This window comes from Vulpes lagopus, chromosome 19 (genome assembly GCF_018345385.1).
Source record: "Vulpes lagopus strain Blue_001 chromosome 19, ASM1834538v1, whole genome shotgun sequence".
Taxonomy (NCBI): Eukaryota; Metazoa; Chordata; class Mammalia; order Carnivora; family Canidae; genus Vulpes; species Vulpes lagopus.
Genome location: NC_054842.1, coordinates 3645139 through 3672240, shown reverse-complemented (window position 1 = coordinate 3672240; position 27102 = coordinate 3645139). Strand labels below are relative to the sequence as shown.

At 34.9% G+C, this 27102-nt stretch overlaps 1 protein-coding gene across 33 annotated transcripts in view; it reads right to left on the bottom strand.

Annotated features, from left to right (window-relative positions):
* Positions 1-27102, bottom strand: part of CLASP2 (cytoplasmic linker associated protein 2) — a 176587-nt gene that overhangs the window by 27387 nt on the left and 122098 nt on the right. For 8 of the 33 annotated variants that reach the window (XM_041733812.1, XM_041733815.1, XM_041733816.1 and 5 more), the window contains 9 exons: positions 26976-26999; positions 25305-25549; positions 23862-23925; positions 18326-18328; positions 13499-13662; positions 12425-12503; positions 12242-12292; positions 8166-8309; positions 123-266 (listed from right to left, as the gene is read on the bottom strand). In XM_041733812.1, the coding sequence (XP_041589746.1) occupies positions 123-266; positions 8166-8309; positions 12242-12292; positions 12425-12503; positions 13499-13662; positions 18326-18328; positions 23862-23925; positions 25305-25549; positions 26976-26999 (918 nt within the window). The remainder of the gene's footprint in view (positions 1-122; positions 267-8165; positions 8310-12241; positions 12293-12424; positions 12504-13498; positions 13663-18325; positions 18329-23861; positions 23926-25304; positions 25550-26975; positions 27000-27102) is intronic. The other 25 variants (XM_041733819.1, XM_041733842.1, XM_041733827.1 and 22 more) reach the window with 7 other exon arrangements.

The following is a 27102-nucleotide window of genomic DNA, read 5'->3' as shown; positions in this document are numbered from 1 at the left end:
AGATGCTGCCTAATAGATGCAAATAGATATACTAGGATCAAAAGTTTACTTCATGTACAAGAAAGTAATTGCTGCGAAACCATCATATCACATTAATAGCCAAGAAAATAACTGAAAGATACCTGGGTTCCATTGCCAGTGTTTCGTAGGTGATTATGAAGAAGCTTTGTAGCACCATCCTGAAAAGTTTTTGGTAAAGCTCCTAATAACATCGTAAACTCTGGGGTATTGAGTTCAAATAAGGAAATCAGCACTGACTGTGCTGCCTAGAAAACAAAGACATAGGAGTAGAGAAGTATATTTTGGTTACTCAAAGGAGATAATTTTCTTCACACAACATTTCTGTTCAATAGCACAAGGACATCTTTCCCACAGAAAAAGAAGTTGTCTTCATATGCTCTCAAATTTCTTTTTGGGAGAGTAAGAAAATATTTGACCTACCATTTTTTTTTTTTTTGAAGGTAAGAAGAGAATATAAAAAGTGTCATGAATACAATCTAGAATTCAATGGCAAAAGTTAACCAGTTTCCAGGGTTATTTTAGTAATATATGCTACTTCAGTTTTCCTCATAAATGATTACAAGAAGAAAGGTGGATGGAAATAGATAAATACAGGCATCCTACAACTTCCAAAAGTTCACATTACGCCACTTTGCTTTTATGAAAGACCTACAATAGGGCAGCCCCGGTGGCGCAGCGGTTTAGCGCTGCCTGCGGCCCAAGGCATGATCCTGGAGACCCTGGATCGAGTCCCACGTTGGGCATTCTATATGATGCCTGCTTCTCCCTCTGCCTGTGTCTCTGCCTGTCTCTCTGTCTCTATGAATAAATAAAATAAAAATCTTAAAAAAAAAAAAAAAGACCTACAACAGCATCTACTTTCCCTAACCAAAAAAAAAAAAACAAAAAACAAAAAAACACCCAAAATGTACCCTAAGGTATCAGAAAAGCCTATAAGACGTTATTTTTTTCAGTCTAGGAACTCTGTTTTTCCATATAAATTAATGCTAACTGCTTCTTTGCTTTACACCATTTTGGTGTATGAAAGGTTTCATGAGAACACTACTTTCAGATAAAAGGAGAAATCTATATATCCCTAAGGCATACAAAATCCATCCAGAGCAACTTAATACTATTCATTTTTATATAAACAGAAAATAATGTTTTGGTAGAAATGGGAACAAAATGAAGCTTACTCAGATCAGTTAGGAAAATTATACATTTACTTCCTTCTTTTAATGTAATCAACAGAACTACTGAAAGCCAAACTCTGAAATTCAGATTAAATAGAAAGTTAACATGACTCAAATGAAAATATGTGCATCTTGTCCATGACCTTCTCAGACCTGACTCTGTGAAAATATAAGTGTTCTGTGTTTATGATATCTGAATATACAACACTACAGGAATGGTTAAATTATGTTACATTGGAGCAGTGCCACATTACACAACAGAGCCTTGAAAGATGATGAAACTCTATACGTGAAGAAATCGGGAGAGAGCTACCGTATACTGCTAGAGGAAAAATATAATAAAACAACAGCTGTAACATTAGCCCATTTTGTTAAAAACAACAAAATATACATTGCGTGGGTATGTCCTTGAACATGTTAATAGTACTTAAATAAAACTATTTGTACTTTAGGGGTGCCTGAGTGGTTCAGTCAGTTAAGTATCTGACTCTTGGTTTTGGTTCAGATCACCAGTATTGTGAGATTGAGCCCTGTGTCAGGCTCTATACTCAGCGGGAATTTTTTTGAAATTCTCTGCTTCTCCCTCTCCCCCTGCCCTTCTCTCACCTTGAGCACACACTTTCTTTCTCTCTCTGAAATAAAAACCTATTTGTATCTTGAAACAAAACTTTATGATCCTGGGTTTTTGGAACACTAAAACTACCTCAAGTTACTGTGAGCAAATGAATTGATGATTGTTAAGGCATACTTTATTCTATCCAGGGTATATTTTGGTGAATGAGATTCAGCTTTCTTCCCCTCAGAGGTAGAGAGCCCAACTGTTCCAAAACCATTTATCCATGAGTATATCCTTTCCTCATGAAGTGACATCCTTATCATGAATTAACCACCTATATAAACTGAACTATATTTCTGATCCTCTGATCTTCCTTTATGTTCTATTGATCTATTTGTCTATTTCTGCATTAAATAATATGGGTTTAAGTTGTATGATTTAAAATGCAATAGTTTTAGCATATTTTGATAAACTCCTTCATTTCTGTTAGTTTATATTTTAGTGTCACATTTGCTTTACTAGATGCATTTTTATTCATTTATTTATTATTTCACAACATAAATCAGGTCTTTATTAGAAAACTGTATTCATTTTTTAAAAAGTTTTTATTGTTTTTTAAAAATAAAGAGCAAGCAAAAAGAGAGCGAGTGAGCCAGAGAGAGAGTGTGCATGCGTGTGAGCAAGCATGAGTAGGGGGAGGGGGAGACGGAGAGGGAAAAGGAAGCTCTCCACTGAGCAGGGAGCCTGATGTGGGGCTCGATCCCAGGACCCTCGGATCATGACCTGAGCCGAATGCAGACACTCAAAAGACTGAGCCACTCAGATGCCCCTTAAGATTTTTTTTTTTAATTCTAGTTTGTTAACATACAGTGTCAATGTTATTAGTTTCAGGTATACATATAGTAATTCAATAATTCCATACATTACCCAGTGTTCATTAAAATGCACTCCTTAATCCTCAGCACCTATTAAACCCATCCCCCCACCAATCTCCCCTCTGGTGACCTACAGTTTGTTCTTTTTCTTTTTAAAGATTTTTTTTATCATAAGATTTTATTTTTTAAAGTAATTTCTATACCCAATGTGGGGCTTAAACTTACAACTCTGAGATCAAGAGTCATATGTTCCTCCCACTGAGCCAGCCAGATGCCCCTTCAGTTTGTTCTTTATAGTTAAGAGCTTCCTTTTCATTCTTCCCCCCTTTGCTTGTTTTGTTTCTTAAATTCACAGGAGAGAAATTATACGGTATTTCTCTTTCTCTGACTTATTTTGCTTAGCATTATACTCTCTAGCTCTATCCATGTCATTGCAAATGGTGTGATTCCATTCTTTTTCATGGCTGAATAATATTCCATTATATGTATACACACACACATCATCAATTGATGGACACTTGGGTTGCTTCAATAACGTGGCTATTGTAAATAATGCTGCTATAAACATAGAGGTGCATGTATCACTTTGAATTAGTGTTCTTGTATTCTTTGGATAAATACCCAATATTGTAATTCCTGGATCATAGGGTAGTTCTATTTTTAATTTTTTGAGGAACCTCCATACAGTGGCTGTACCAACTTGCATTCTCATCAACAGTGCAAGACGGTTCCTTTTTCTCCATATCCTTGCCAATACTTGTTTCCTGTGTTTTTGATTTTAGCCATTTTGATAGTTATGAGGTAGTATCTCACTGTGGTTTTAATTTGCATTTCTCTGATGATGAGTGATGGGAGCATCTTTTTATATGTCTGCTGGCCATCTGTAGGTCTTCTTTGGAGACATACATGATGTTCGTGTCATCTGACTGTATTTTGGGTGTTGAGTTGTATAAGTTTTTATACATTTTGGAGGTTTGTGGCAACTCTGTGTTGAACAAGTTTACTGGCACACTTTTTTAAACAGTATTTACTGAGGATTCACCAATTCTAGATGCCAAGTACATTTGTGATTACTTGAGAGAGATCAAATATCAACATAAATAGGAGTTTGGAAGAAGCTGATTCCAAGCCTCACAGATGACTTTGAGGGGTTCAAGACTTCAGTGGAGGGCATAACTGCAGATGTGGTGGAATTAGCAACAGAACTAGAATTAGAAGTGGAGTCTGAAAATGTGACTGAATTACTGCTATCTCATAATAAGACTAAGTTGCTTCTTATGGATGAGCAAGAAAAGTAATTGAAATGGAATCTATTCCTGGTGAACATGTTGTGAAGATGATTGAAATAACAAAGGATTTAGAATATTATATAAACTTAGTTGATAAAGCAGCAGCAGGGTTTGAGGACTGACTCCAATTTTTAAAGAAAGTCTGTGAGTAAAATGCTGTTACTGAGAAATTGTTGGCAAAAGGAAGACTTGATCAATGGAGAAAACTTCATTGTTGTCTTATTTTTAAAATGAATTCTAGGTGTTTTTTATTTTTATTTTGAATTATTTAAAAATTTTTAAAATTTGAGTATACATGTATGTACAACATGGTGATTTAACTTCTCTGTTATGTTGTGCTCACCACAAGAACTACCATCTGTCACCAAACAATACCATTACAATATCACTAATTATATATCATATGCTGTGCCTATTATAACCTTATTCATTCCATAACTGAAGGCTGTATTTTCCATTCTCCTTCACCCATTTTCCCCATCCTCTGCCTCTTTCCCACTGGCAGTCATCGTTTTCTGTATTTACAGGTCTGATTCTGCTTTTTATTTATGTATTCAATTGTTTTGTTTTTTACATTTCATATATGTGAAAACAAGGTAGGGGCACCTGGGTGGCTCAGCTGGTTAAGCATCTGCCTGTGGCTCAGATCATGATCCCAGGGTCCTGGGATCAAGCTTCCCTGTTCAGTGGGGAGTCTGCTTCTAAGATTCTCTCTGTCCTTCCACCTCTGCTCCAGCCAAGCTCAATCTCTCTTAAATACATAAAATCTTAAAAAAAAAAAAAAAAATCACAAGGTATTTGTCTTTTTCTTTCTTTTTTTGTATTTGTCTTTTTCAATCTGATATCTCACTTAGCATTATATCCTTTGGGCCCATCCATGTTGTTGTAAATGGCAAGATGTCATCCTTTTTTATAACTGGTCCATTGTATATGAATACCTAATCATCTTTATCCATTCATCTATCAATGGACACTTGAGTTGCTTCTTGGCTATTAAAAATAATGCTGCAATAAACACAGGGTTACAAATATCTTTTCAAATTAGTGTTTTCATTTTTTTTTGGGTAATACCCAGTAGTGTATATAGTTTTTCTATTTTTGTTTGAGGAATCTCCATACTATTTTCCACCACTGCTGCCTAATTTCAAGAAACTGCCAAAGCCTTCCCAACCTTCAGCAACCACCACTCATCAGTAAACATTGAGATAATCCCTTCACACCTGCCAAAAGATTAGGACTCTGAATTCTCAGATGATGGTTAGCATTTTTTAGCAGTATTTTAAAATTCAGGTATATACATTTTTTAGACATACTTAATAAAAGACACAGTTAAGGACCACTGCATAGTGCAAAGATAAATTTTATATACACTGGGAAATGAAAATATTTATGTGATTTGGCTTTACTGCAGTGGTTTGGAACTGAATCTGCAGTATTTCTGAGGTATGCCTGACTTGGTTTTGAAATCACGAAGTGTGTGAAGTCCTCCTACTTTGCTCTTTTTCAAGACTGTTTTAGCTACTATGAGACTCTTGCAGTTCCATATGAGTTTTGGAATCAGCTTGTAAATTTCTACAAACTTCTGAGATTTGCACTTCTTTTGTTAAAATTTATTTCTATAACCTTTTAATGTTATTGTAAATGAAATTATTTTCCTAATTTCATTTTTTGATTGCTCACTCCAAGGGTTTAGAAATATATAACTATTTTCTGTGTGCTGTTTTATATCCTGCAAACTTGCTGAACTTACTAGTTCTAATAGTTTTTTAGTGATTCCTTAGGATTTTCTCTATATGAGATCATATCATTTGTAAATGGAACTAGTTTTTTTTTTTATTTATAATCTAGATGTCTTTTATTTCTTTCTCCTAACTGTCCTAGCTAGAACCCCTAGTTGAGTAGATATAGAGATTGTTGAATTGCACATTTTGAGACATAATAGTACTCTACTTAGACCAGAGTATAGTGTAATGCATAGCATATCTTGAATTGTATGATGTATGTTGAATAGAAACAGTGAGAGCAGACATCTTTGTCTTGCTCCTAATTTTAAGGAGGAAGCATCCAGTCTTTCAGCATTAATTATGATTTTAGCTGTGGATATATGTAGGTGCCTCTGTTAGGTTGAGAAAGTCCTTTCCATGGTTGTTTTCATTTATTTTTTGTTAAATCATGAAATGATGTTAAGATTTTACCAGATGCTTTTTCTTTTTTTCTTCTTTTAAGAGTTTATTTTTAAGTAATCTCTACACCCAATGTGGCACTTGGACTTAAAACCCTGAGATGGAGTGTCATATGCTCCACTGAATGAGCCAGCCAGGATCGGGTGCCTTTTCTATTGATACAATCGTGTTTTTAATCTTTTGATTCATATGGTATATTACGTTAATAGACTTTCAGATGTTAATTTAGCATTCCTAGGATAAATCCCATGTACTTAATCATGGTGAGTAATTCTTTTTTGTATGTTGCAGGATTTAGTTTGATAATATTTTGTCGAGGATTAAATACATCCATGTAACAGATATTGGTCTGTAGTTTTTTTTTTTTTTTTTTTTTTGTGGTGTCTTTGTCTGGGTTTGGTATCAAGGTACTTGATCTGCCCTCACATAATGAGTTGGAAAGTGTCCCTTCTTCTTTTTTGAAAGTTTCTAAAGAATTGGTAGTAATTTGGTGGAATTCACCAGGGAAACCATCTGAACCTAGGCTTCTCTTCGTGGGTAGTTTTTTGATTAGTAAGTCAATCTCTTGTTCTATTAACATCTATTTCTTCTTGAGTCAATTTGGTAGTCTACATATTTCTAGGATTTGTTTCATCTGTGTTACAGGCATGTAATTATTCACTGTATTCCTTTACAATTCTTTTTTTTCTGTAAGGATGCTCATATTCTCTCATTTCTAGTCTAGCAATTTTAATCTCTTTTTGGTCAATATACTTTAAAGTTTGCCAATTTCACTGATCTTTGAAAAACCTGCTTTTAGTTTCACTGATCATTGTTTTGTTTAATTAATTTGTGTTTTAATCTTTTTTTTTTTCAAAGTGGGCTCCATGCCCAAAGTGGGGCTGGAACTCATAACATGGAGATCAAGAGTTATGTGCTCTACTGAGCCAGGTGCCCCAAATTGTGCTTTAATCTTGATTATGTCTGTCTACTTTAGAGTTAGTTTGTTCTTCTTTTTCCAGTGTCATAAGGTAGTAGTCAAGGTCACTAATTTGACCTTATTATTACAGGCATTAACTGCTATAAATTTCCCTCTAAGCACCACTCAAGTACCTATATCCTGTAAGTTCTGTTATGTCATGTTTTCATTTTCATTCACCTCACTGTATTTTCTAATTTCCCTTTTGATTTCTTTGATCCACTGGTGATTTAGGAATATGTTGTTTAGTCTCCACATATTTGTGAGCCCCTCAAATTTTCCTGTTATTAATTTCTTTTTTTTTTCTGTTATTAATTTCTAATTTCATTCCATTGTGGTCAGAGAACATGTTCAGAGACTGTTCCATGTACACTTGAGAAGATGTACGTTCTGCTTTTTTTTAATCTTTTTTTTTTTAAGATTTTATTTATTTATTCATAAAGACACAGAAAGAGAGAGAGAGAGAGGCAGAGACACAGGCAGAGGGAGAAGCAGGCTCCCCGCAGGGAACCCGACGTGGGACTCGATCCCAGGGCTCCAGGATCACACCTCGGGCTGCAGGCGGCGCTAAACCGCTGCGCCACCAGGGCTGCCCTACATTCTGCTTCTGTTGGGTAAAGTGTTTGCCATTAGAAATAAAGGTCATAAAACGTATATTATATTCTATGTGCTTAGTTGCAGTAAATATTGAAGAAAATGATTCACAGAGGAAGAGAGTAAACAGAGCTACATATAAGATGCAAGAAATCAATGATTGGGGTGAAGGGAAATCCTAAAAAGATGGTAAAGAAAACAGAAGGTCTAGGAAGGAACTTCCCATGAAATAACTAACTTATGTTTTTGAACACATGGAAAATGTTACTCATGGATATGTTACAGAGATGTTGAAAATATGAACAGATAGTTAAACAACATAAAAAAAAAAAACCCAGGCAAATGAAAAAAATGAAAGGCAAATTATTTATACCACAACAAAGCTTCTACAAGAAAGGAGGTAGCAATAAACCACGTGGTGTAGGAGTGAATACTTCCACAGTCAAGAGGTAAATCTTTTGTATTGATTACCAATTGCTTTTCTAATTTATCTTCTAAACCTTAAGTTAAAACATACCTTCCGAACATCAGAACTTTTGGGTTCTGTTGTCCAAGTGATGACCCGAGACACTGCCAGGCGAGTTTCACTGGAATTTATAAAATCTCCTGGATCCATCTGCTTGGCCAGAGTTTCTATGTATTTAAGGATTGCAACCTTCACCTGCAGATGTAAGCACAATGAGAGACGACAATCAGTCACCGAGAGATACAGATGATACTTCAGAAATAATTATTCTTTCGACCAATACAAAATGAAACAAATTAACAACAAAAAAGAAATTATATAACCACTTACATACCTGAGATACAAACACATGGTAATGTGGATTTTTGTTTTTCACATAATAGCAGAACTTTTAAGTCCCGGGTATTTCATTCCCTGTGTCTAAACAAGTGCAGAACACTCTTTTGACAAGATTAGACCCTTCTTGAGTCGGCCTTCAAAGCTTACAGCTGACTCTTGTCTACATTTCCCTGGGAGCCAGTCTTTATAAATTAAGTGTAATTTGGCTTTTGGGGAAATGAACCAAAGTATCCTGGAAATAAGGTATCCTAAACCAAGTAAGTAATCAAGGTGGGCAATACAGGTTTTTCTCCAAACATACAGTAACATTCACCCAATGAGATCATGTTCCTTAATAGGTCCATCAATTGCTAGAAATACCTTTCAATAGAGGTGTCACAAAGAAGTTTTACAAAAGTACCACTAAAGAAAATACACATATTTGTAATTCCTAATGTTTGGGTGCATGGTAGGTAGGTGTGTGGTCGAATGCAGGCTTCACCATCAGCAGAAGGTCGGTCAAAGCACACATTGCTTCTTCCTTCTACTCAGCCTTTTTCATCCTTAGCATAAGCCACTATTAAATTATCTCCTTTCTCTCAGGTGTGTTGGGACAGAAAAGCAGGTTGAAAACCTTTAATGGTCATATCTTCTAACATTCTAGGGTTTCTAAATAATGATTCTAAAGGACTCTGTTTAGAAATGGCACCTGGCATAGTGCACAGTCCTTGGATATGGCAGATGTTGAACACGTATTAAATACTGATTTGCTGACTTGGGAAAGTTTACATGTATGAGTAAAACAGCAACTCTGAAAACTATTGCCAAAGGTTAAGGTAACAATGATCTTTCTGCCCTTGTTATTGATCTTAACATGCTACTTGTCTCATTCAACCCCAAAAAGTCTTTGGGAAGTATAGTGCCAAGTTTAAAGGCAGTGAAGTGTTAAAATAAGGTTCTGACTCTTGTACATTTTCCCCCTTCAGACTCCAGTTTATAAAAGAAAAAGGGGATGCCTGGGTGGTTTAGTTGGTTAACCATTTGACTCTTGACTTTGGTTCAAGTCATGAGGTTATGGGATCAAGCTCTGTGCTCAACAGGAAGTCGGCTTCTCTTCCCCTTTCCCTCTCCCCCCTCTCTTATGCATGCTCTTTCTCTCTAAAATCTTTAAAAAGATTTTTAAAAGAGGAAAGTGATCAGATTACATTCATTTCAAAATGAATAAATTTTAAGAACTATAACTTTAAGAGACATATTGGAAAAAATGGAGTTAACCTATCAGCCATCTCAGGTAAAATGTACAGTGGAGAGGGAAAGAGACTTACGGTTAATTTTATGGTAGCAGGCCCAATAAATTACAGCAACATCTCATATTCTGGATTCTTGAAGCCATGTCACCTTCTATGAAATGTGGATAACTAACTGAAAGGTGACTATAGTAAATCAAAGAATGAACATCAATGTAGTTTGTTTTCAATTTACCACCACCATCAATAGTTGAATATAATTATTTGTGCTATGTGAGATTCAACTAGTGCAGTGTCTTGGCAATTTACAGAGGTGTGTAAAGTTTTAAAGGGTTTCAACAGGATAGGTGTGTTTATTATACCACTAGGCAAAATAACCACAATACACATGTAATAATCATTTGAAAGTTTAGATTTAAGTAGGCTATTTCCTAAGTTGACATACCATCCATAATTTTAATAACACAAACATGCATTCTTCTTCAGAGAAGGAAAAATTATCTCACTAAAATGTGCATTAACTTTACAACATATCTGTGAAACCCAGAAAAAGAGGTCACCAAAATTATTTTTTAAAATATTACTCAAAATCACTCTGTATTGCCATTTGCACCATTTTATTGCTTCTTGTCTGACATTTAACCACATGACTATGAGAAATAAAATTTCATATAAAATTTTCTCCTTTATCTAAAAGATCCATCATTCTTTTAGTAAAGACTATAGATCTCAACTTAAGTTGTGTCTTTCTATAACCTGTTCAGGTCTTTCTTTCTTTCTTTCTTTCTTTCTTTCTTTCTTTCTTTCTTTCTTTCTTTCTTTCTTTCTTTCTTTCATTTATTCATTCATGAGAGACATAGAGAGAGGCAGAGACACAGGCGGAGAGAGAAGCAGGCTCCATGCGGGGAGCCCAACGCGGAACTCGATCCCGGAACCCCGGGGATCACGCCCTGAGCCAAAGGCAGACGCTCAACTGCTGAGCCACCCAGGCGTCCCCTGTTCAGGTTTTTAATCTTAATCTGCCACCCATCTGAAAGTTACTTTTATTTCTGGGCACAGGTACGACTCCAATTTAACTTTTCCTTGTTATCTTAAAATATCAATTTAGAATTGAAGAGTGGTTTTTCCCTACAGCTTTGCCTGCATGTGTTTATATAATATGTAATGCATGTATATAAAAAAGTCTGTAAATCCAGTCTCCATTTTCTAATAGGGAAGCTAACTTTATTTTTAAAATTTTTTAATTTAAATTTAATTAATTAACATATAATGTATTACTAAGTTTCAGAGGTAGAGGTCAGGGATTCATCAGCCAGGAAAGCTAATTTTGTTTCCCATAGTCTTTTTCTTTAGGCACCCAGCAACTTTATTCTCTCCCTGAACTTCTCTATTTCTTAAGCTAATGGTTTAGAGACCTCCCTTTCCACTGGCCCATGAAATATCTCTATGTACATTTTCAACAGCACTTGATTACCTACCTACCTACCCCTAGTACCTAAATCATAACCCTTATTACAATTTATCATGCACTATAATAATGATTAAAAAATTGTAAATTATATATTCTTAGGAATGCCTTGCACAATGGCTAAGACAATGAATTCAAAACATATTTATCAATAAAGTAAGTGATTCTCTTTCTGTAGGTCACATTTTAAAATCAAAATAGGTGGAATCCCTTTCACAAAGCAGGTCTGAGAAATTAACATTATGTTGAGGGTAAGTTAACTCTGGGAAGAAACATAACTGTGATTTTTAAGGCAAAATCATATTCAGAAATTTAAAGGAAAATTGATCATGGGCAATAATGCTTATAGAAATTTATTTCGTGCAGAAGAGAGCAGAAAAATGTAAGGCTTGTAAATGCACATATGCTTGTTATTTCCCTGACTTTAATCTCATTTAATAAAACTCACTAAGAAAACATCTGTAGTAAAGAATTCAGAGGATTTTGCATTAAATTATTTTTTCTTTTATGTTAAACTTAATAATTATTTTAAGTCACAAATTGGAATTCACCTCATTTTCATATAAATTAACTAGAAAATGTGTGCTAATAATTGAGAAAGTTAATCCTGATTCTAAATTTTATGCACACATTAGAAATACCACATTGCAAAAAGAAAAGTTACTATTTCAGTTAAGGAGAACTGGAGAATAGTAGGGAGATTAAACTTAAAAATTTTTATTTACTAAAATAAATATATAGGCAAAACTGACATTTTGCCCAAAATACCTACTGAAACTTCTAAACTAAAAAAATAAGCATTGGGAAATCACAAACATAAAATTAGATAAGACTTCACAGAGCAAGTCTGCATTACCAGCTTAGAGTTAGATGGCCATAATTGTGCTGCATTCTAAATGGAAATCCCCAGGAAGCTTCTTCAAGAGACAGTCTGGCATTTGAGTAACATTTGAAATAAATCTGTGCATGCTTAAAGGGCTTACAGAGGTTAGTAGTTGAAATCAGATGCATACAAACATTCTCTGAAACACGGCAGAATTTTTAAAGAGAGTTAAGAAAAGAAATAATGCAGATTAAAACAAAAACAAAAAAACCTTGGAGCTCCAAAAAGAGTGAAGCTGGTCCCGAAGTGCTGGCTTGACTGTCTGAAAGTTTATAAAAACAAAATCCACTGATGGAACAGCTGCTCATTGGACAGAAATACAAATATCAATATAACTTTATCAATAAAATACTTCAATTCCTTACAATGTCTTTGAAAAACTTTAATTTTTTACCTTCAAGCTTGGTGTTTGGGTCTGATCAACAGTAAATCTCATTAGAATATTAAACTGAAGATCATTTGGAAAAGATTCTCTGAAATAAGCAAAGAATAAAGCAAAACAAAAATGAATCAGCAAGTAAACATTTACCAAACTAAACAGAAAATTATGCTTAATACCAAAACGTGTCATTCAAAGAGCATGTATGAAGTAGCAACTGTAAGTGGTATAGTTTATGTAGTACCGTACACAAATTATTCCCAGAACAATGTGAACATTTGAATCTATATCCTTTTGGGGGTTAAAAAGCAACAAGATAATAAATAATGCTGTGTCTTGCCTCAACTCTGGATTGAATCAGAAAAAAAAAAGTTGTGGGGTGCTTGAGTGGCTCAGTCGGTTAAGGATCCGACTCTTGATTTAAGCTCAGGTCATGATCTCAGGGTCATGAGTTGGAGTCCCACACTGGGCTCTGTCCTTAGCAGGGAGTCTGCTTGAGATTCTCTCTCTGCCTCTCCCTCTGCTTGCACACTCTCTAAAATAAATGAATAAAAACATCTTAAAAAGAAAAAGAAAAAAATGAACTAATAATGTTCATAGAGATATTTCCCCAGACCTAATATCTGAATTCTAGACTCACCTCAACCTAGTAAATGGGTATTGAAATAAATCACCTCAACAATCCATACAAGAGAGTAGAAATATAACATTGGTTCAAACTCTTCTGAAAAAAGATTCTGAATATTTAAGTGCATAATAAAACATTCTTTTTAAATTTAGGAAATATTTTTTATGTTTACATTAGATTGAATAAGATCTTCAACTCTGCTTTGAATCTCCTAATTAAGATGAAATATCATCTTTGAATTATTCAACCAATGTACATGACAGTTTTAGAAAATAAAGGCAGTGTTTGATTTATGGGCCAATGTCCCATTAGCTATACCCATGTGAATGGGCATCATTAGCAATTTTCAAATGAATACATGCGGCTCTAAATGGATCAAAAGGACTCAGAAATCTAAACACAGAAACCAAACATTCCTGATGACTACTGGATAAACTTGAAATATATGAAGAAAATATTACCTTGTAACATCAAGGGCTTTCTGAACTTTTGCCTGTACAGACCCAAGCAAATCAGCACCCATTTTTTTTAATAGTTGTGTTAGCAGTACAAACAACCAGTCCTGAAGGTCATCTTTGTGGACTTGTATAAAATCCACTAGAGTCTCCAAAAACATGCTGAATACCTAAAGTGGATAAATAGGGAAAGGGAGAGAAAAAGGAGGAAATATTGACCTTTATGATCAATTGAAAATCAAAATAGAAAGGGAATACAGGAATCAGAGGCACAGCGATTGGCAGCCAAGCGGAAAAACAATCTCTCTTGCTTTTCATTGGACTCTGTGATACAAGAGTACGTTTGAACTGTTATCCAACTTCTGCCGAAGTTCAACAATTAGCTATTCCATGCAGCATCACTTGGTAAAGAAACTTTGGCCATAATGACTGCCACACCTAATGCTGTCAATGATGCCATAGCTTAAAATCCTGTTAAACTAAAACCTATTTTATCTGAAATTTAGGGCAAGGAATTACCTATTGATAGCCTCACCAGCTCTTTGCTCTTTGGAAGAGTGGCACTGAGTTAATCAGGTGATGACTTTGCTGACAGTTACCTTAAAGTATAAGAACATTCTGACATACTGGGCTAATTAGAGACTCTTAGATATCTCAATCTGTCAGTTGTCACAAATTGGTATGAGATACATTATTTATTAAAACTGCCCCAAATGTAATTTTAAATGACCTGGGATAACTATAACTGTACCTAAAATAAATTCAGGATACAAATCTACATCTTAATTTTAGTGATTTCTAAAAAATTATAGATGGCTATTAGTTTCTATTTTTCTATTTTTTTTAAAGATTTTATTTATTCATGAGACACAGAGAGAGAGAGGCAGAGACATAGACAGAGGGAAAAGCAGGCTCTCCGTGGGGAGCCCAATGCAGGACTTGATCCCAGGACCCCGGAATCAGGACCGGAGTCAAAGGCAGCTGCTCAACCACTAAGCCACCCAGGCACCCCAGTCTCCATTTCTTTTAATGGGTTTTTTACTTGGCTGCAATATTAATCACGTAGTTTGAAAAGTCTTATAAGATAAAAAATTTTAAGGAAAGGAAAGCTAATATTCTTAAGTAATGCATTTCATTAAAATACTTATGAAAAATGACCAACATTAAGGTTCTATCTCTATAAGAAATTCAATTCATACTGCAGAATTTATTTCTAGGTAAAGAAGAAAATAATTGTAGGACCAATATCAGCTATCATAAGACAATGTATAATCACAACAGACTATAAAAACTATTGTTTAAAAAGCTAATAACCTCAAAACTTTGCTAATTTGAGGAGTAATGAGTTTTGTTCTCAATATATTCCTTATTCTTGAATTTCCTTTATGCAATTATACATGCACTCCCATTTTTTCTCTTAACTTAGGAATGAAGGATTTTCCTGATTAGAATTATAACTAAGGTTTAATATTTGAATCTGAGTTAGAAAAAAATAAACTCTAGCTATTTTCTCAAGATGCACTATAAGTGTAAAAGCAGGAACTATGACTATCTTAAATTTTCTAATATTCTCTGATTCCCAGGCAGTATCTCTTCAACACTGCTCTTATTCACAATGAAGAATCATTAACTTCCATCCCACTTTCCCAACCATACCTAAAAACCTAGCTTCTCTTAAATTTAAAACTTGGCCCACTGTCTCAATTAAATGGCCTCTGGCCATCTCCTCTGGGTCTAGAATACTGTTGAGGAACTCCACTAAACCTACTTTAGGGCAAATGCATGTATCTAATTTAGTACTGACTCTTATTGGTTGGCACCTGGCAAATCTGCCGGGTGGTGTGTTGGACTCAGTTAGTACTTGCCTAGAAAGCTGATTCTTAAAATATTTAGGAATTTTGTAAGCTAGCTGATAGCTTGAAATCAGCAATGGCACAAGTATTTACACCTCAGGAATTATAGCAAACACTACACATCAGGGCTTTGTGCCCATCCCACAAACCTAGTTTGCCAGGCACAACACTCAAATTCTTTAACTTTTAATCTTGCTTTAACTCTTGTCTCTTCTCTTGAAGATTCCAACTTTAAGCTTTCACTATAGCAAAATCAATATTACAATTCCCAAGTCAACTCTCCCATTTTATCTGGTTCTCAGGAAACTGAGAACCAGAAAATTACGTGACTTGTCCAAGGTTTCCATAGTGAAAGGTTGGGTCATGACTTAAAGCTAAGTTAGTTGGTTTTCAGCTGTGTTCCATCCACTCCATTATGAGATAACTTCATCTACTTCATTGTCATTCCACATAAATTCTCCACTGACTTTCCCCCTACTTTCATTTCCTCCATAGACATCCTTCTGGTAATTGTTTTCACATGGGAGAGCCAATTTTATCCCGGTTAAGACTCATCTTTCTATTCTGGATTCTTGCTCTCCATATGGTCTCCACTACTATCTTTATTTTTATATTCTCAATCTCAATCCTTTGCGTATAGCTACAAAAGATAACATCTTAAGAATTTCTCCTTGTGTTTCCTTCCCACCAATTATCTCCTAATCACAAAAAGTAGTAGCTTTTTCATTAGTTTGGGATGCTTAGTCATTCTGTAGCTTGCCACTGCTTTCCCGTTATTATTTCTTTTCTTTCTTTCATTTCTGCTGTCAGGGATTTTCCTTCTGCATTCTAAATGTGCAATGATGGAGAGCCAGTCTTCGTGATTTGCTTTTCATCAAAAGTGTGACCTTAACAAGGCCCCCTCTGCTCTAGACTACAAAGCCTCATAACTTCTAAAATAGCTCTTTTGGCCTTTCCCAAATCTGTTCATCATACTGTCACTATAAGCACCAGGTCTTTCTGACCTCAAGTCTGGATTTCTGGAAGAAGCCAGGTAAGTACATATTCTAGGCTTTGTAGGCCATACAATGTCTGTCACAACTACTCTGCTACTGTAGCACAGCCAAAGACAGTATGCCAAGAAGTGAGCACAGCTGTGTTCCAATCTAACTTTATTTACAGAACAGGTAGCAGGTCAACTCATGCTTCTTTCTTACCATCAAACTGTGATATCATTCTTCTGAGAGAAACAAAATCCTCCATCGTCTATAGAATAGTCTACAAAATAATGTCTCAAATGCTTAGACAATGTTCTAACTCTCCAAACTGACCTTGGACTATCTGGCAACATAAAGTCTTTGTCCCTGAGCACATCTCACCACACTCCTGGTTTTCTACCATACTCCTCTATTTACACACAGCATGTTTCTCACTACAAAGTTTACCACTCATGTCCCAGTCAGAAAGCTTCTTACACCACTTAGAATTTGGCCCCTTGGAACTGTTGTGGGACTTGCTTAACAGTGCTATTTAGCTTTTTCTGTATTTTTATTATCTTCCCATTTGGAACATATAACATTTGAGAATAAAGCCTCTATTTTTTACATAGTCTTGCATTACCAGTTAGAGCCAAGCTCAAAGTTTATCAGAAGCTGAAGACTGAACAAAAAGCTGTTCAATTAATGTGCGGAAAAAGTTCCTTAAAGAGTAAGGATTTCTCTTACATGGAGAGTTACCCTGTAATTGGTAGCCAGCCCTTTTTTCTCAATGGCAAGGGAAGATATATTAGATCTTCCCTTCAACCCAGCCAAGATTAACAACTTCTTTCTCTCTCCTATAAACTTTCTGACATCTCCCATTTCTCTGGACTCATGCCAGTCATTTCCAGGAGGCCCTTTCTTTTCATGCTGACATATCCAAAGTTTATGTTCCTGCCAAGATCTGAACTGCTATTTTCTTTAAGAAGATTTCTGATTCTCCTAAATAGAAATTTCTCTTGATTATATATGAGTACAGATGAACAAAAATGTAGACATGTTATTTATAGTATTCCACATAGAGAATTCTATTATTTTCATAATATTTAAATCCTATCAATAGTACTTACTGATAATATACATGCCTATATATATCTATCCAAAACATATACTGAGAATTTCACATAAAATTTTTTACTTGAGGACAGTCCAAGTGGCTAAGCGGTTTAGCGCCACCTTCGGCCCAGGGCGTGATCCTGGGGTCCTGGAATCGAGTCTCGCATTGGGCTCCCTGCATGGAGCTTGCTTCTCCCTCTGCCTGTATCTCTGTCTCTCTGTGTCTCTCATATATAAATAAATAAAATCTTAAAAAAAATTTTTTTTCTTACTTGATACTCTATCACAGGTTCACTGATGTTAGATGTTGATATCCTCCCATTTCCTTACCTAAAATTAACAGAGAAAGTGGAAAGTAGATATGCTAATATTAGGGCTAAAAACTTGATTTCAGAAAAGAAATTTGAGAGCCACTGCTCCATAAACTGTTTTCTTTGCTTTCATGGAATGAAATTTATAGAATATTAGGAAGTACATATGGGAGGATTAGGGCTAAAGATTTTTTTAGTCATTGTGGAAGTTGGGAATTATTTCTAATAATTCAATGGAACCAACCTTCAATGGAATCAGTTTATAATTCCACATATCTCACAGGTGTAATTTATTGGAAAACAATGGTAACATTTGAGCTATTACAGTTGAGGCAGTCTTTTCTCAATCTCACTTCTATCTTAGGTGTGCCAGTCATCAAATAGAGAACAGAAGAACATCATCAAATTAGATTAATTAGTAGATTAAAAAGCACATCTCCAAACAGAATGACAGTTTGCATAATTGCAAATAGCATTTCGTGGATTGCAAAGGGTCCGACACTGCATGAACTCTTCGGGAGAGAAAACAGAGAAAAAGGGTTAATTTCACAGTCATGCAGTAAAGTTAGGTTTCCAACAAATATTGAACCAACTTACTCTCTATTGAGAGTTCCAACACAGGGGACAGCATGCAAAAGGAAAAAAAGAAAAAAAAGAAAAACACACAAATTAGTCGCCATCAATGCAAAGTTCCTGTATGGAAGAAAAACACTTAGAAAATAAAAGTGACAAATGTTTTTCAAAGTTTTATGGTAAACTCAAAATAGCTTTTAAAATAAGTATTAAACGAATAGTATGAGAGAAGAGCATGGGATTTTCTTGTGTTTTTCCCTCACCTCCTTGCCAAAGAAATTTAAAAACAAAACCCAGAAAACCAACTTCTTTTCCAGACCTCTAATATCCTTGAGGCTCAACTTCTAGAAAGAATCTATAACTAACAGACACCTGCCCCCATTTCTGAACAGTGCCAACATTTACTTCTAAAGTACAGCATCTAGATTTTTTTCCCCCTCTTCAGAAACAACACATTCACAAGTTAAGTGATATCTGTGAAGGTTTAGAACAACTACAGTTGTTTGGAAAGAAAAACTAGCTATTTATACCACAACGTTGAATTTTCCCAACATAAGATATGCATTATGGTCTCCTGCTCTTAGGACTGCAGGCAGCTCTGCTGTCTAGAACACTATTTGGGAGACCAGAGGAGATGTGACCTGGGCACTCAACAACTGTGTCCTATATTAGTTGCTATAGGTTAAATTCCTACCCTAGCTCAAGATTCAATGGTATGACTTCAAGACATAGGACCTATACAGATCAGAAAACGCCAATTCAAAGCATGCATCTCAGGGAAGGTGGCTCTTTTCAAACAGTTACTTTAGAGGCAAACGTCAGAACACATAAGGTAACTTCTGGCATCTGACACTTCTTACATTTAAGGGGAAAAAAATGATTCTAGAACAGTCAAAATAAAAATCTTCCCTGAACTCCTTAATTCTTCAAACTCATTTAAATTTAATTTTCAAAAACTTATGTAATGCTTGGTATATTCTTGGGGCTTTACAAATATTAACTCATTTAATCATCCTCACAACCTTACGAGGTGGGTATTGCTATTAACTATCTTACAGATTAGGAAACTAAGGCACACACTGCTAATAAGGTAGAATTTGAACCTAAGTAATCTAGCTCTACTATCCATACTTGTTAGAACTGTGTTGTATTGTCTCTCGAGAAAAATATTAACAGGCATTAAATCAAACATTCGCAGCTTCTGTTCTAAATTACTGTCATACATATGTCATCATTCATCATCACTTATTTCCATGCTGGTATTTGAAGTTAAAAAAGGTTATCAAGTTATAAGCATCAAATAATTTCAGCTTGTAAACTACATTTGCCAATCTTGTTCCAGGAAAAAAAATCCAGTATCTATTTCAATGGTATTTAGAAAGAGCTCTTTCCTTACCCTTCCTTTTTGGGGTGTCTGCACTATATACTAGAGCTCGCCTGATACTCTAAAATATGTAAGAGGGGAACATTCTGTGGGCTGGAGAAAGAGATCCTTCATGAAAGTGGATGGGACTGCCCACACTGTTTGTCTAAGTATCTAAGTTTCTGCTGAGGACACAGGAGGTAGTCTCAATCATGTTGTGCATAAGTGAGAATAACCTTCAGTTATCATGGCAACAGGCTATTATCCAGAAGGTGTTAACACAGAAACTGAAATATTGATTTCATGAGAAAAATCCACCTAACTAAGCTGGTGGTATGAGACGTCTGTCTCCTCCTAAACACTATGGTCCATTCTAGGGGCAAGGCTTCGGACATTTTCTGCCCTGTGAGGTTTCAAGACATTTGAGGTTACTGATAAGTGACCACAATTCACTAGTAGTGGAGAGCTAACCCAGGCTTGAGGAAGACAAAGAAGTGTCCCTGATAGCACTTTTCAAGGCTATGAGAAAAAGTGTATGGCTCCTTTGAGGACATGGACATACTTCAGGCTGGCGTGAGAGTGAGGAAGAAATGACAAGCAAAATGATAGGCTTTGTTTGGACATTATCTTGAGGGCAATGAGTAGTCACCACAGGGTTTTAAGCTGGTAAAGAAAATTACTCTTTTATAAAAAGATTGCTAAAGGATGCAGTGTAGAGGAGATGCAACAGGCAAAAGACCACTATGTGTTCAACCAGCAGTGAGAATGGAGAGATATTCACAAGGTAGAATCAATTAGGATTAAGTGAAGTTTCCAGAATGATGCCCAAAATCTTCACTTGAGCAGTAAGGGAATGGTGATTTCATCTGAAATAAAGCAACACAGGAGGAAGAGTAGTTTTGAGGTTGATGATGACCAATAATGCAGGTGACTTAGAAAGTACGAGAGAAAAATATGGGCTGGAAGTACATTTTTGGGAGTCATTAGGTTACAGCAAGCAGTAACTTAAACTTCAGATAAGGTATAGAATGGAAGAAGAGAGCCTAGGTCAAGAATCTATACAACACCAACACTTCGTAAAATACGAAGATAGGAGCTGTAAGAAGACAGAGTGTGAGGAAGACTGGATGAGACACAACAGGCACATCACGTTCTTTAAAGTGGCAGAAAAAGATACATCAAATCACTGACAACAAAGTTGAAAAACAAAAAGGAATGTCAACCAGCAAAATATAACTTATGAGAAATTCATGGAGGCCAAGCAGATGAGACCATATTAGCAAAAAATGATGCCCAATAGAATACTGTGGCCAACAACAGCTTCAAGCTTCCCTCCATTTCAATAAGAGGGAAAGTAGAAAGAATGGGTTTCTACTGTTAAGATGGCTGGTGTGGAGGCAGGAAATGGGAGTTTTTGCTTGATGGCTTCTATCTTCTGGGTAAGCTAAGAAGGCAGGACATACACTTGGGGCATAATGAAGGTTGGGAGGTGAATGGGCTGCAGTTTTGAGGAGAGAAACTATTTGACATGGTCTCCTCAAAGAACAGAAGAGAAAAATGAGAGGAGGAGGATTACAAGGCAGCATTGAGCATTTAGACAAAAATCAGTAATGGCAGGAAAATCAGAAATGGCAGGAAAACACAGGAATACACAGGGCTGATTTCACCCAGGGGACTGTACATTGTTTCCCTTCAGGAATCCTAACCTTCAACCAGTGGCACGAGCTCCACCAGCAGAGGTTCTTGAACATGTTTCTATTGTAGTGTCAATAACCCAGAATTGAGCATAGAAAACAGGGATCAACAAACTATGGTCTGCAAGCTAAAATGGTTTAAAAAATTTTTTTAAGGGAATTTATAAGAAAATTAAAATTTCAATGTTCATAAATAAAGTTTTGTTGCAACCCAGCCATATTCATGTGTTTACATACTACTTATAGATGCCTTTGTGCTATAATGGCAGAGTAGTGGTGACAGAGATCATTATGGCCCACAAAGCTGCAAATACTTACACTCTGGCCCTTTACAGAAAAATGGTCTACTTCTGATAAAGAATAAAACTTTATTTGGAAAGAAAGTAAAGTATTAAAATCAGTTGCTTGATCCTGAAGATGGAGCTGTTGGTACTTTATAAAGATATATTTGAAAAATGGGAGGGATTTGCTATTTTAATATCAGGATATAATGCAAAAGCTCAAATTAAACCTGACATTTTAAACTCAGCACAGTATGGTGATGTATCCAGTTTATTCTTCATGAATTACATTATTGGAAGAGCCTCTGATGGACAATCACCAAAGGTCAAGCAAAAACAAATTAACAAAAATCCTCCCATTACAATGGTCTTCAATGAACTAACTAACGAGCCAAAAACCAAAAACCTAATTAAACAAACAAAACCATATGGGTAAGTAAGAATTGTATATAGTTATGAAACCTGATGAAAAAAACCCAAAAAGTCACCTTTGTGAGAATTCTAGGGAGTACTGCAGATGGTTCTCCGTGTCTATTAAGGGAAGCCAAGTATAAATATTCAGTTCAGTTCCTTTCCCAACGTCAAACTCAGCTTTCCTATTTGATCTCCAAGAGACTCTTTAAAAAGTGTTTCACTTTATTACTATATAAATTCTAACATCCAACTAAATTGTATTATTTTCCTAGCAGAAAGTAAACTGGGACTTCAAGAAATAATCCAGACTCCATTTTATACCTTCCAGTAGAGAAGAATTAGATCACTTATTAAAGATGTTTTAAAATTCTATTTTTAAAAGTTGTATAGATAATTACTGAAATATTGTTTGTAAAACAGGTCTATCCAGATTACAACTGTCTTGTCCTTTGGTTTATATTGGCACGAAAATATATCAACAGCTAATTTGTTCAGGATTTATAGACATTTTTGCATTAAAGCAAGCCTTACAGCTATAACTAGTGGTAGCAACATAAGCATAAAATAGTCACCTACATGTTCAGTTTGAAAGTCATAAACTTCATTTGTTTATTTATTTACTTTTAGGTAATTTGTAGGCCCAGTATGGGGGCTTGAAACTCATGACCCTGAGACCAAGAGTTGTACACTCCACTGGCTGAGCCAGCCAGGCACCCCTGAAAGTTATAAACTTTAAACAAACTGCTTAACCAAGTGTTTTTTAATCTTTATCTTTAACAGAGTTTTGCATTCTTGGATAAAATAAATATACCTTCTAATAGAGGATAATCTTTGAAAACTTTTAAAGTAGAAGCAATTTATAATTTTTAGCTGGATTTTAGTTTATATCTAAAGTAGGATTTTATTATCTTTAAAGTAAGTGTTGCAAGTAAGGAAAATACTGAAAACAGAAAGAAATGAGGATGATATGTACAACAATAAAGTGAAGACAATAAAAAAATAAGGTGAAATTCATTAATATTTTTCTATAATTTCCCTTCCACATCTCCCTCTCACTTAGGCTAGATATTCTCATGCAGACAACTGGTAACCTAAAAAAAAGACAATAAAATTTCACCATTGTCAGACACGTTTCTGAAAACAGAGTAACCAAATACATTTTGCAACAGTACTATACTGCAAAGTGAAACAAAATGTCCCGGTTATGGATGCAGGTTATACCTAACTGCTTAAAAAATAAAGTATGTTTTAATCAACATTAAAAATTAAACAATGTTCTGAAAATTTTTATGGACTATTTCAATAGATAAAATATTTTTTAATGTTACTACCAAACAATGGCTGCTTAAAAAATAAACAAATATTTTTATGTTATTTACTGGCAATTCTTTTCTACACAATTGCTCTTTTAAGATACGAATATATTTACATTAACACTGCAAAAGAACAATAAAAAGTTCTCAAAAAGATATTTTTTCAATTTACCCAATTTTTTTCCTTTATAAACAGTAAAAAGTTTCTAGTGATACAAATACATTCAGTTTGATTCCTTCTATGAGTGGTGCTTGTTAGTATATCCCTCAGCTTATATATAGTCTCAGACAATCTCTCTTTGGAGAAGCTTAAATGGTTACCAGAGAGCAATTTCTAAATTATGTATGATATCAAACAATTTCAATTATGTTTGAAAAGATTATTACCATTCTGGGGCAATAATAAAACAAAAATGGCTTATAATGCTTTTTTTTTTTTGACAATCCACAAATGACATCCCATAGGAGTAAATAATCTTAAATACTAAAACATACCTTGCCATGAGGATCAGCAAACATTCTTGTGAAAATTTCACATAATCTTTTCAGCTCAACTCGACTGTCAAAATAATAAAGTAGCTTATTAATATATTTCTTTAAAAGATTATTTTTATTTGAGAGACACAGAAAGAGCACAAGCGGGGGGAGGGGGGGCAGAGGGAGAGGTAGACTCCTGAGTGGGGAGTCCAAGGGGCCATGTGGGGGCAGGGCTTGATCCCACAACCCTGAGATCATGACCTGAATCAAGGTCAGATGCTTAACCAACTAAGCCACACAGGTGCCTTGAAAGTAGCTTATTAATATCTTGCTATAGGAAGAATCCATTTAAAAGTAACCTTAGCTGTATTTAGTCTTCTTAAGAAAAAAATTCAGTTGCAACCCACATTATTTTAAAAGTTAAAAGTCATATAAAAAGAACTACAATTGTATTTCATTAATGTAGCATGACCAGGGAAATTGTACAAATGACATTCCCAGCACATGAATCTTACCCTTTAAATGCTAGGATGTTTTCATAAATTTGGTCACCTGAAGGCTAAAATCTTTCTATGCTATGGCTACCACCTTGCCACTGATAACGATATACTGAACCTAATATTAACCTAATCTTGATGGGGTTAAGAACAATATTATGATTTATTGCAATGATTCATGAAGAATGATATGCAAACATTAAAATATATTAGGCAGTGCCCAGATGAACATCTATTTTAAATTAAATAGTTTTACTACTTCATAAAGTAAATATATTGGTAACAACTCTAACCCTGATGTCAGGTATCAAGTCAGGAAGTAGCCCTCTAATTTTCCACTACACTCAAACTTTACGAATTATCTGAAACTAGGTTCTTAAAGTGGTTGACTGGAGATGTTTAAAATATTACACAGACAAAGACAATAAAGAATTTAGGGGGGAAAAGGAAGTAAAAGCCATTAGGAAAGGAAACCTAACCAAATCAAACTAAAAACCATAATAAAGTTCTGTTAAAAAGAAATTCACTCCAATTCCATTTTGTATTACGCTAAGATTCACATACTATGTGAACACTAAGAATTACCTTCATGTTCAAATGAGCATAAATATTCTTTCCTCTCACTGAAAAATTTATCCAGAATGAATTTTAACAAACTGGCCAGCTTTAATCGTATGCACACTTTATTATTTCTAATTTTAAAAATTAAGAACTTTTTTCATGAACTTGTATTTGTGGATAAAAAGCTTCCTTTTAAATAAAAATTTCTAGTACAGATAGTATAGATGGTCCTAAAGCTTGGGAAAATATTTTGATGCCATCTTTTGAATTTATTTTTTTTAATCATCTTTTGAATTTAAAACAAGTCTGTTCCCATACTAGTATCTCTAAGGGGTCATGAAAACAGGATCGAGTTGAAAGTGCTAACCTGACAGGACAATTATTTTAAGACAATGCAACTTACCTTAGTGTTCTCTGATTTTTTAATAAGTTCTGCAGACCCAGGAGGCCTTCTTTCCTTTCTGACCAGTTGGAACTAGCACATCTGTTGAGGACCTCTGCCACATCTTCCGTCTGCCTCATATACGTAGGAATACTACCATTTCGAGAACTATATGAGCGTTCTGAGCAAGCACTAGATGCATCGCTGTTGGCGTCATCATCTGAATGCATTCCGTAGGATTCATATCTTCTTCGAGCAGGTTTTTTCTGACATACATAAAGGCTCTCATTAGCAGTAGCCAAAAGAATACACTGGTATTTCACAATTTCTACTGACCGCAAAAGGACTGGTGTTTGTTTTAAAATCAGTACCAAGCATGCGGCTAATCACTGTAATAATAAAATTATTATCAATGTTGTATCAATCAATTGATAATTGATTTTATTATATTTAGTTTTGCTTCAGAAAACATGTTTTAGAAGTTAGTAGAAGTATTTTTAAACTATGGGATATAGAAGAAACAGAAAACTATATGAGAGTATGGATATTAAAGTGGGAAGTGCTCAAATTATGTTTTTTTCCCTCTTCTTTTTCCTTTTCATGGAAACCAAGAACTACTGGAGTATAAATGAATAGAAACTACTGGAAATCTGAGTTGGTGAGAAGAGTATTACTTTTTTAAAGGATGAGAATGGATTAGATAAACACTTTTTTTCCTGTATGATCTCTATTTTTTCCTGTCTACCTTCTCTTTTCTCTAATCTTCCTTTTACGGTCTGCTACCACTTCTCTTGGCACACTTTCTTCCTTTGTACCCAACCCTATGTTTCCTAGAGAAGTGAAATACAGACAAAAAATGAGGAGAACCTGTTTGGCTTACTATTATTTTTAGGAGGCAAGCTTCTTGAGGGCCCTCCAAGTTTTTCCCAATGTGTCTATTTCAATAAATGCAAGAAAGCCTATTTAGATTCCTTTGATTTCTTTACATCTGAAGCTCATCATTTAAATATAGATAACTGCCAATTATACCTTGCATAATAAAAATTATGAGAGAGGGTAAATAGCTTATTTTGTGATTTCTTTGGAAGAACTGGAAATACATCTTTATGTAATCTAATATTTGATTTTAGGCTGATGAGCAGTGAAGACATTTCTATGAAACATGTTAATAAGTACAATAATTTAAAACCATTCCAGTGGCTACAAATTCTCCGAAGTCTAAAATCTAAAAACAAAAATCAACCTGAATTTAAGTCAAAATAGTTTTATAAAGACATTTCCATTACTAAATAAATGCCTTTCACTGATTTAGAGACACCAACTTAATTTAGAAAGTGCTAATGTGGTATTTCTTGTGTTCTCCAGAATCAGGTTTGTTTTTTTTTTCCCGCCCAGAATCAGTTTTGTTATAGACATCAGTGTGACTGATAACATTTCATCTGTATGGAGTAGTCGAGCTGGAAGGACAAGAACCCCTACAGGACAGTTTGTTCAAGTGGCATTTCCCTATTGATAATCATATATACAGAAAAATGGATGTATTAAAGAATAAGATTCTTGAAAGTAGTAAGCTACTTTCACTTGAGCTACTTTCACTTGAATATTTTCTAGAGACTATCATCTGTTAAATTGATGAAGCAAAAGAAAAAAGTTACAGTATCATAAGATGTCAGAAAACAGCAATGTCTATACCTTGGTCCGTATGTCTCCTAAGAGCTGAGAGCAGTAAATTTTTAAAGAGAAAATTGAAAATAATGAAGAACATTTTGCTAAACAGCACAATGAAGTAGGTATAAACAATGCCCAAAATCAGAAACAT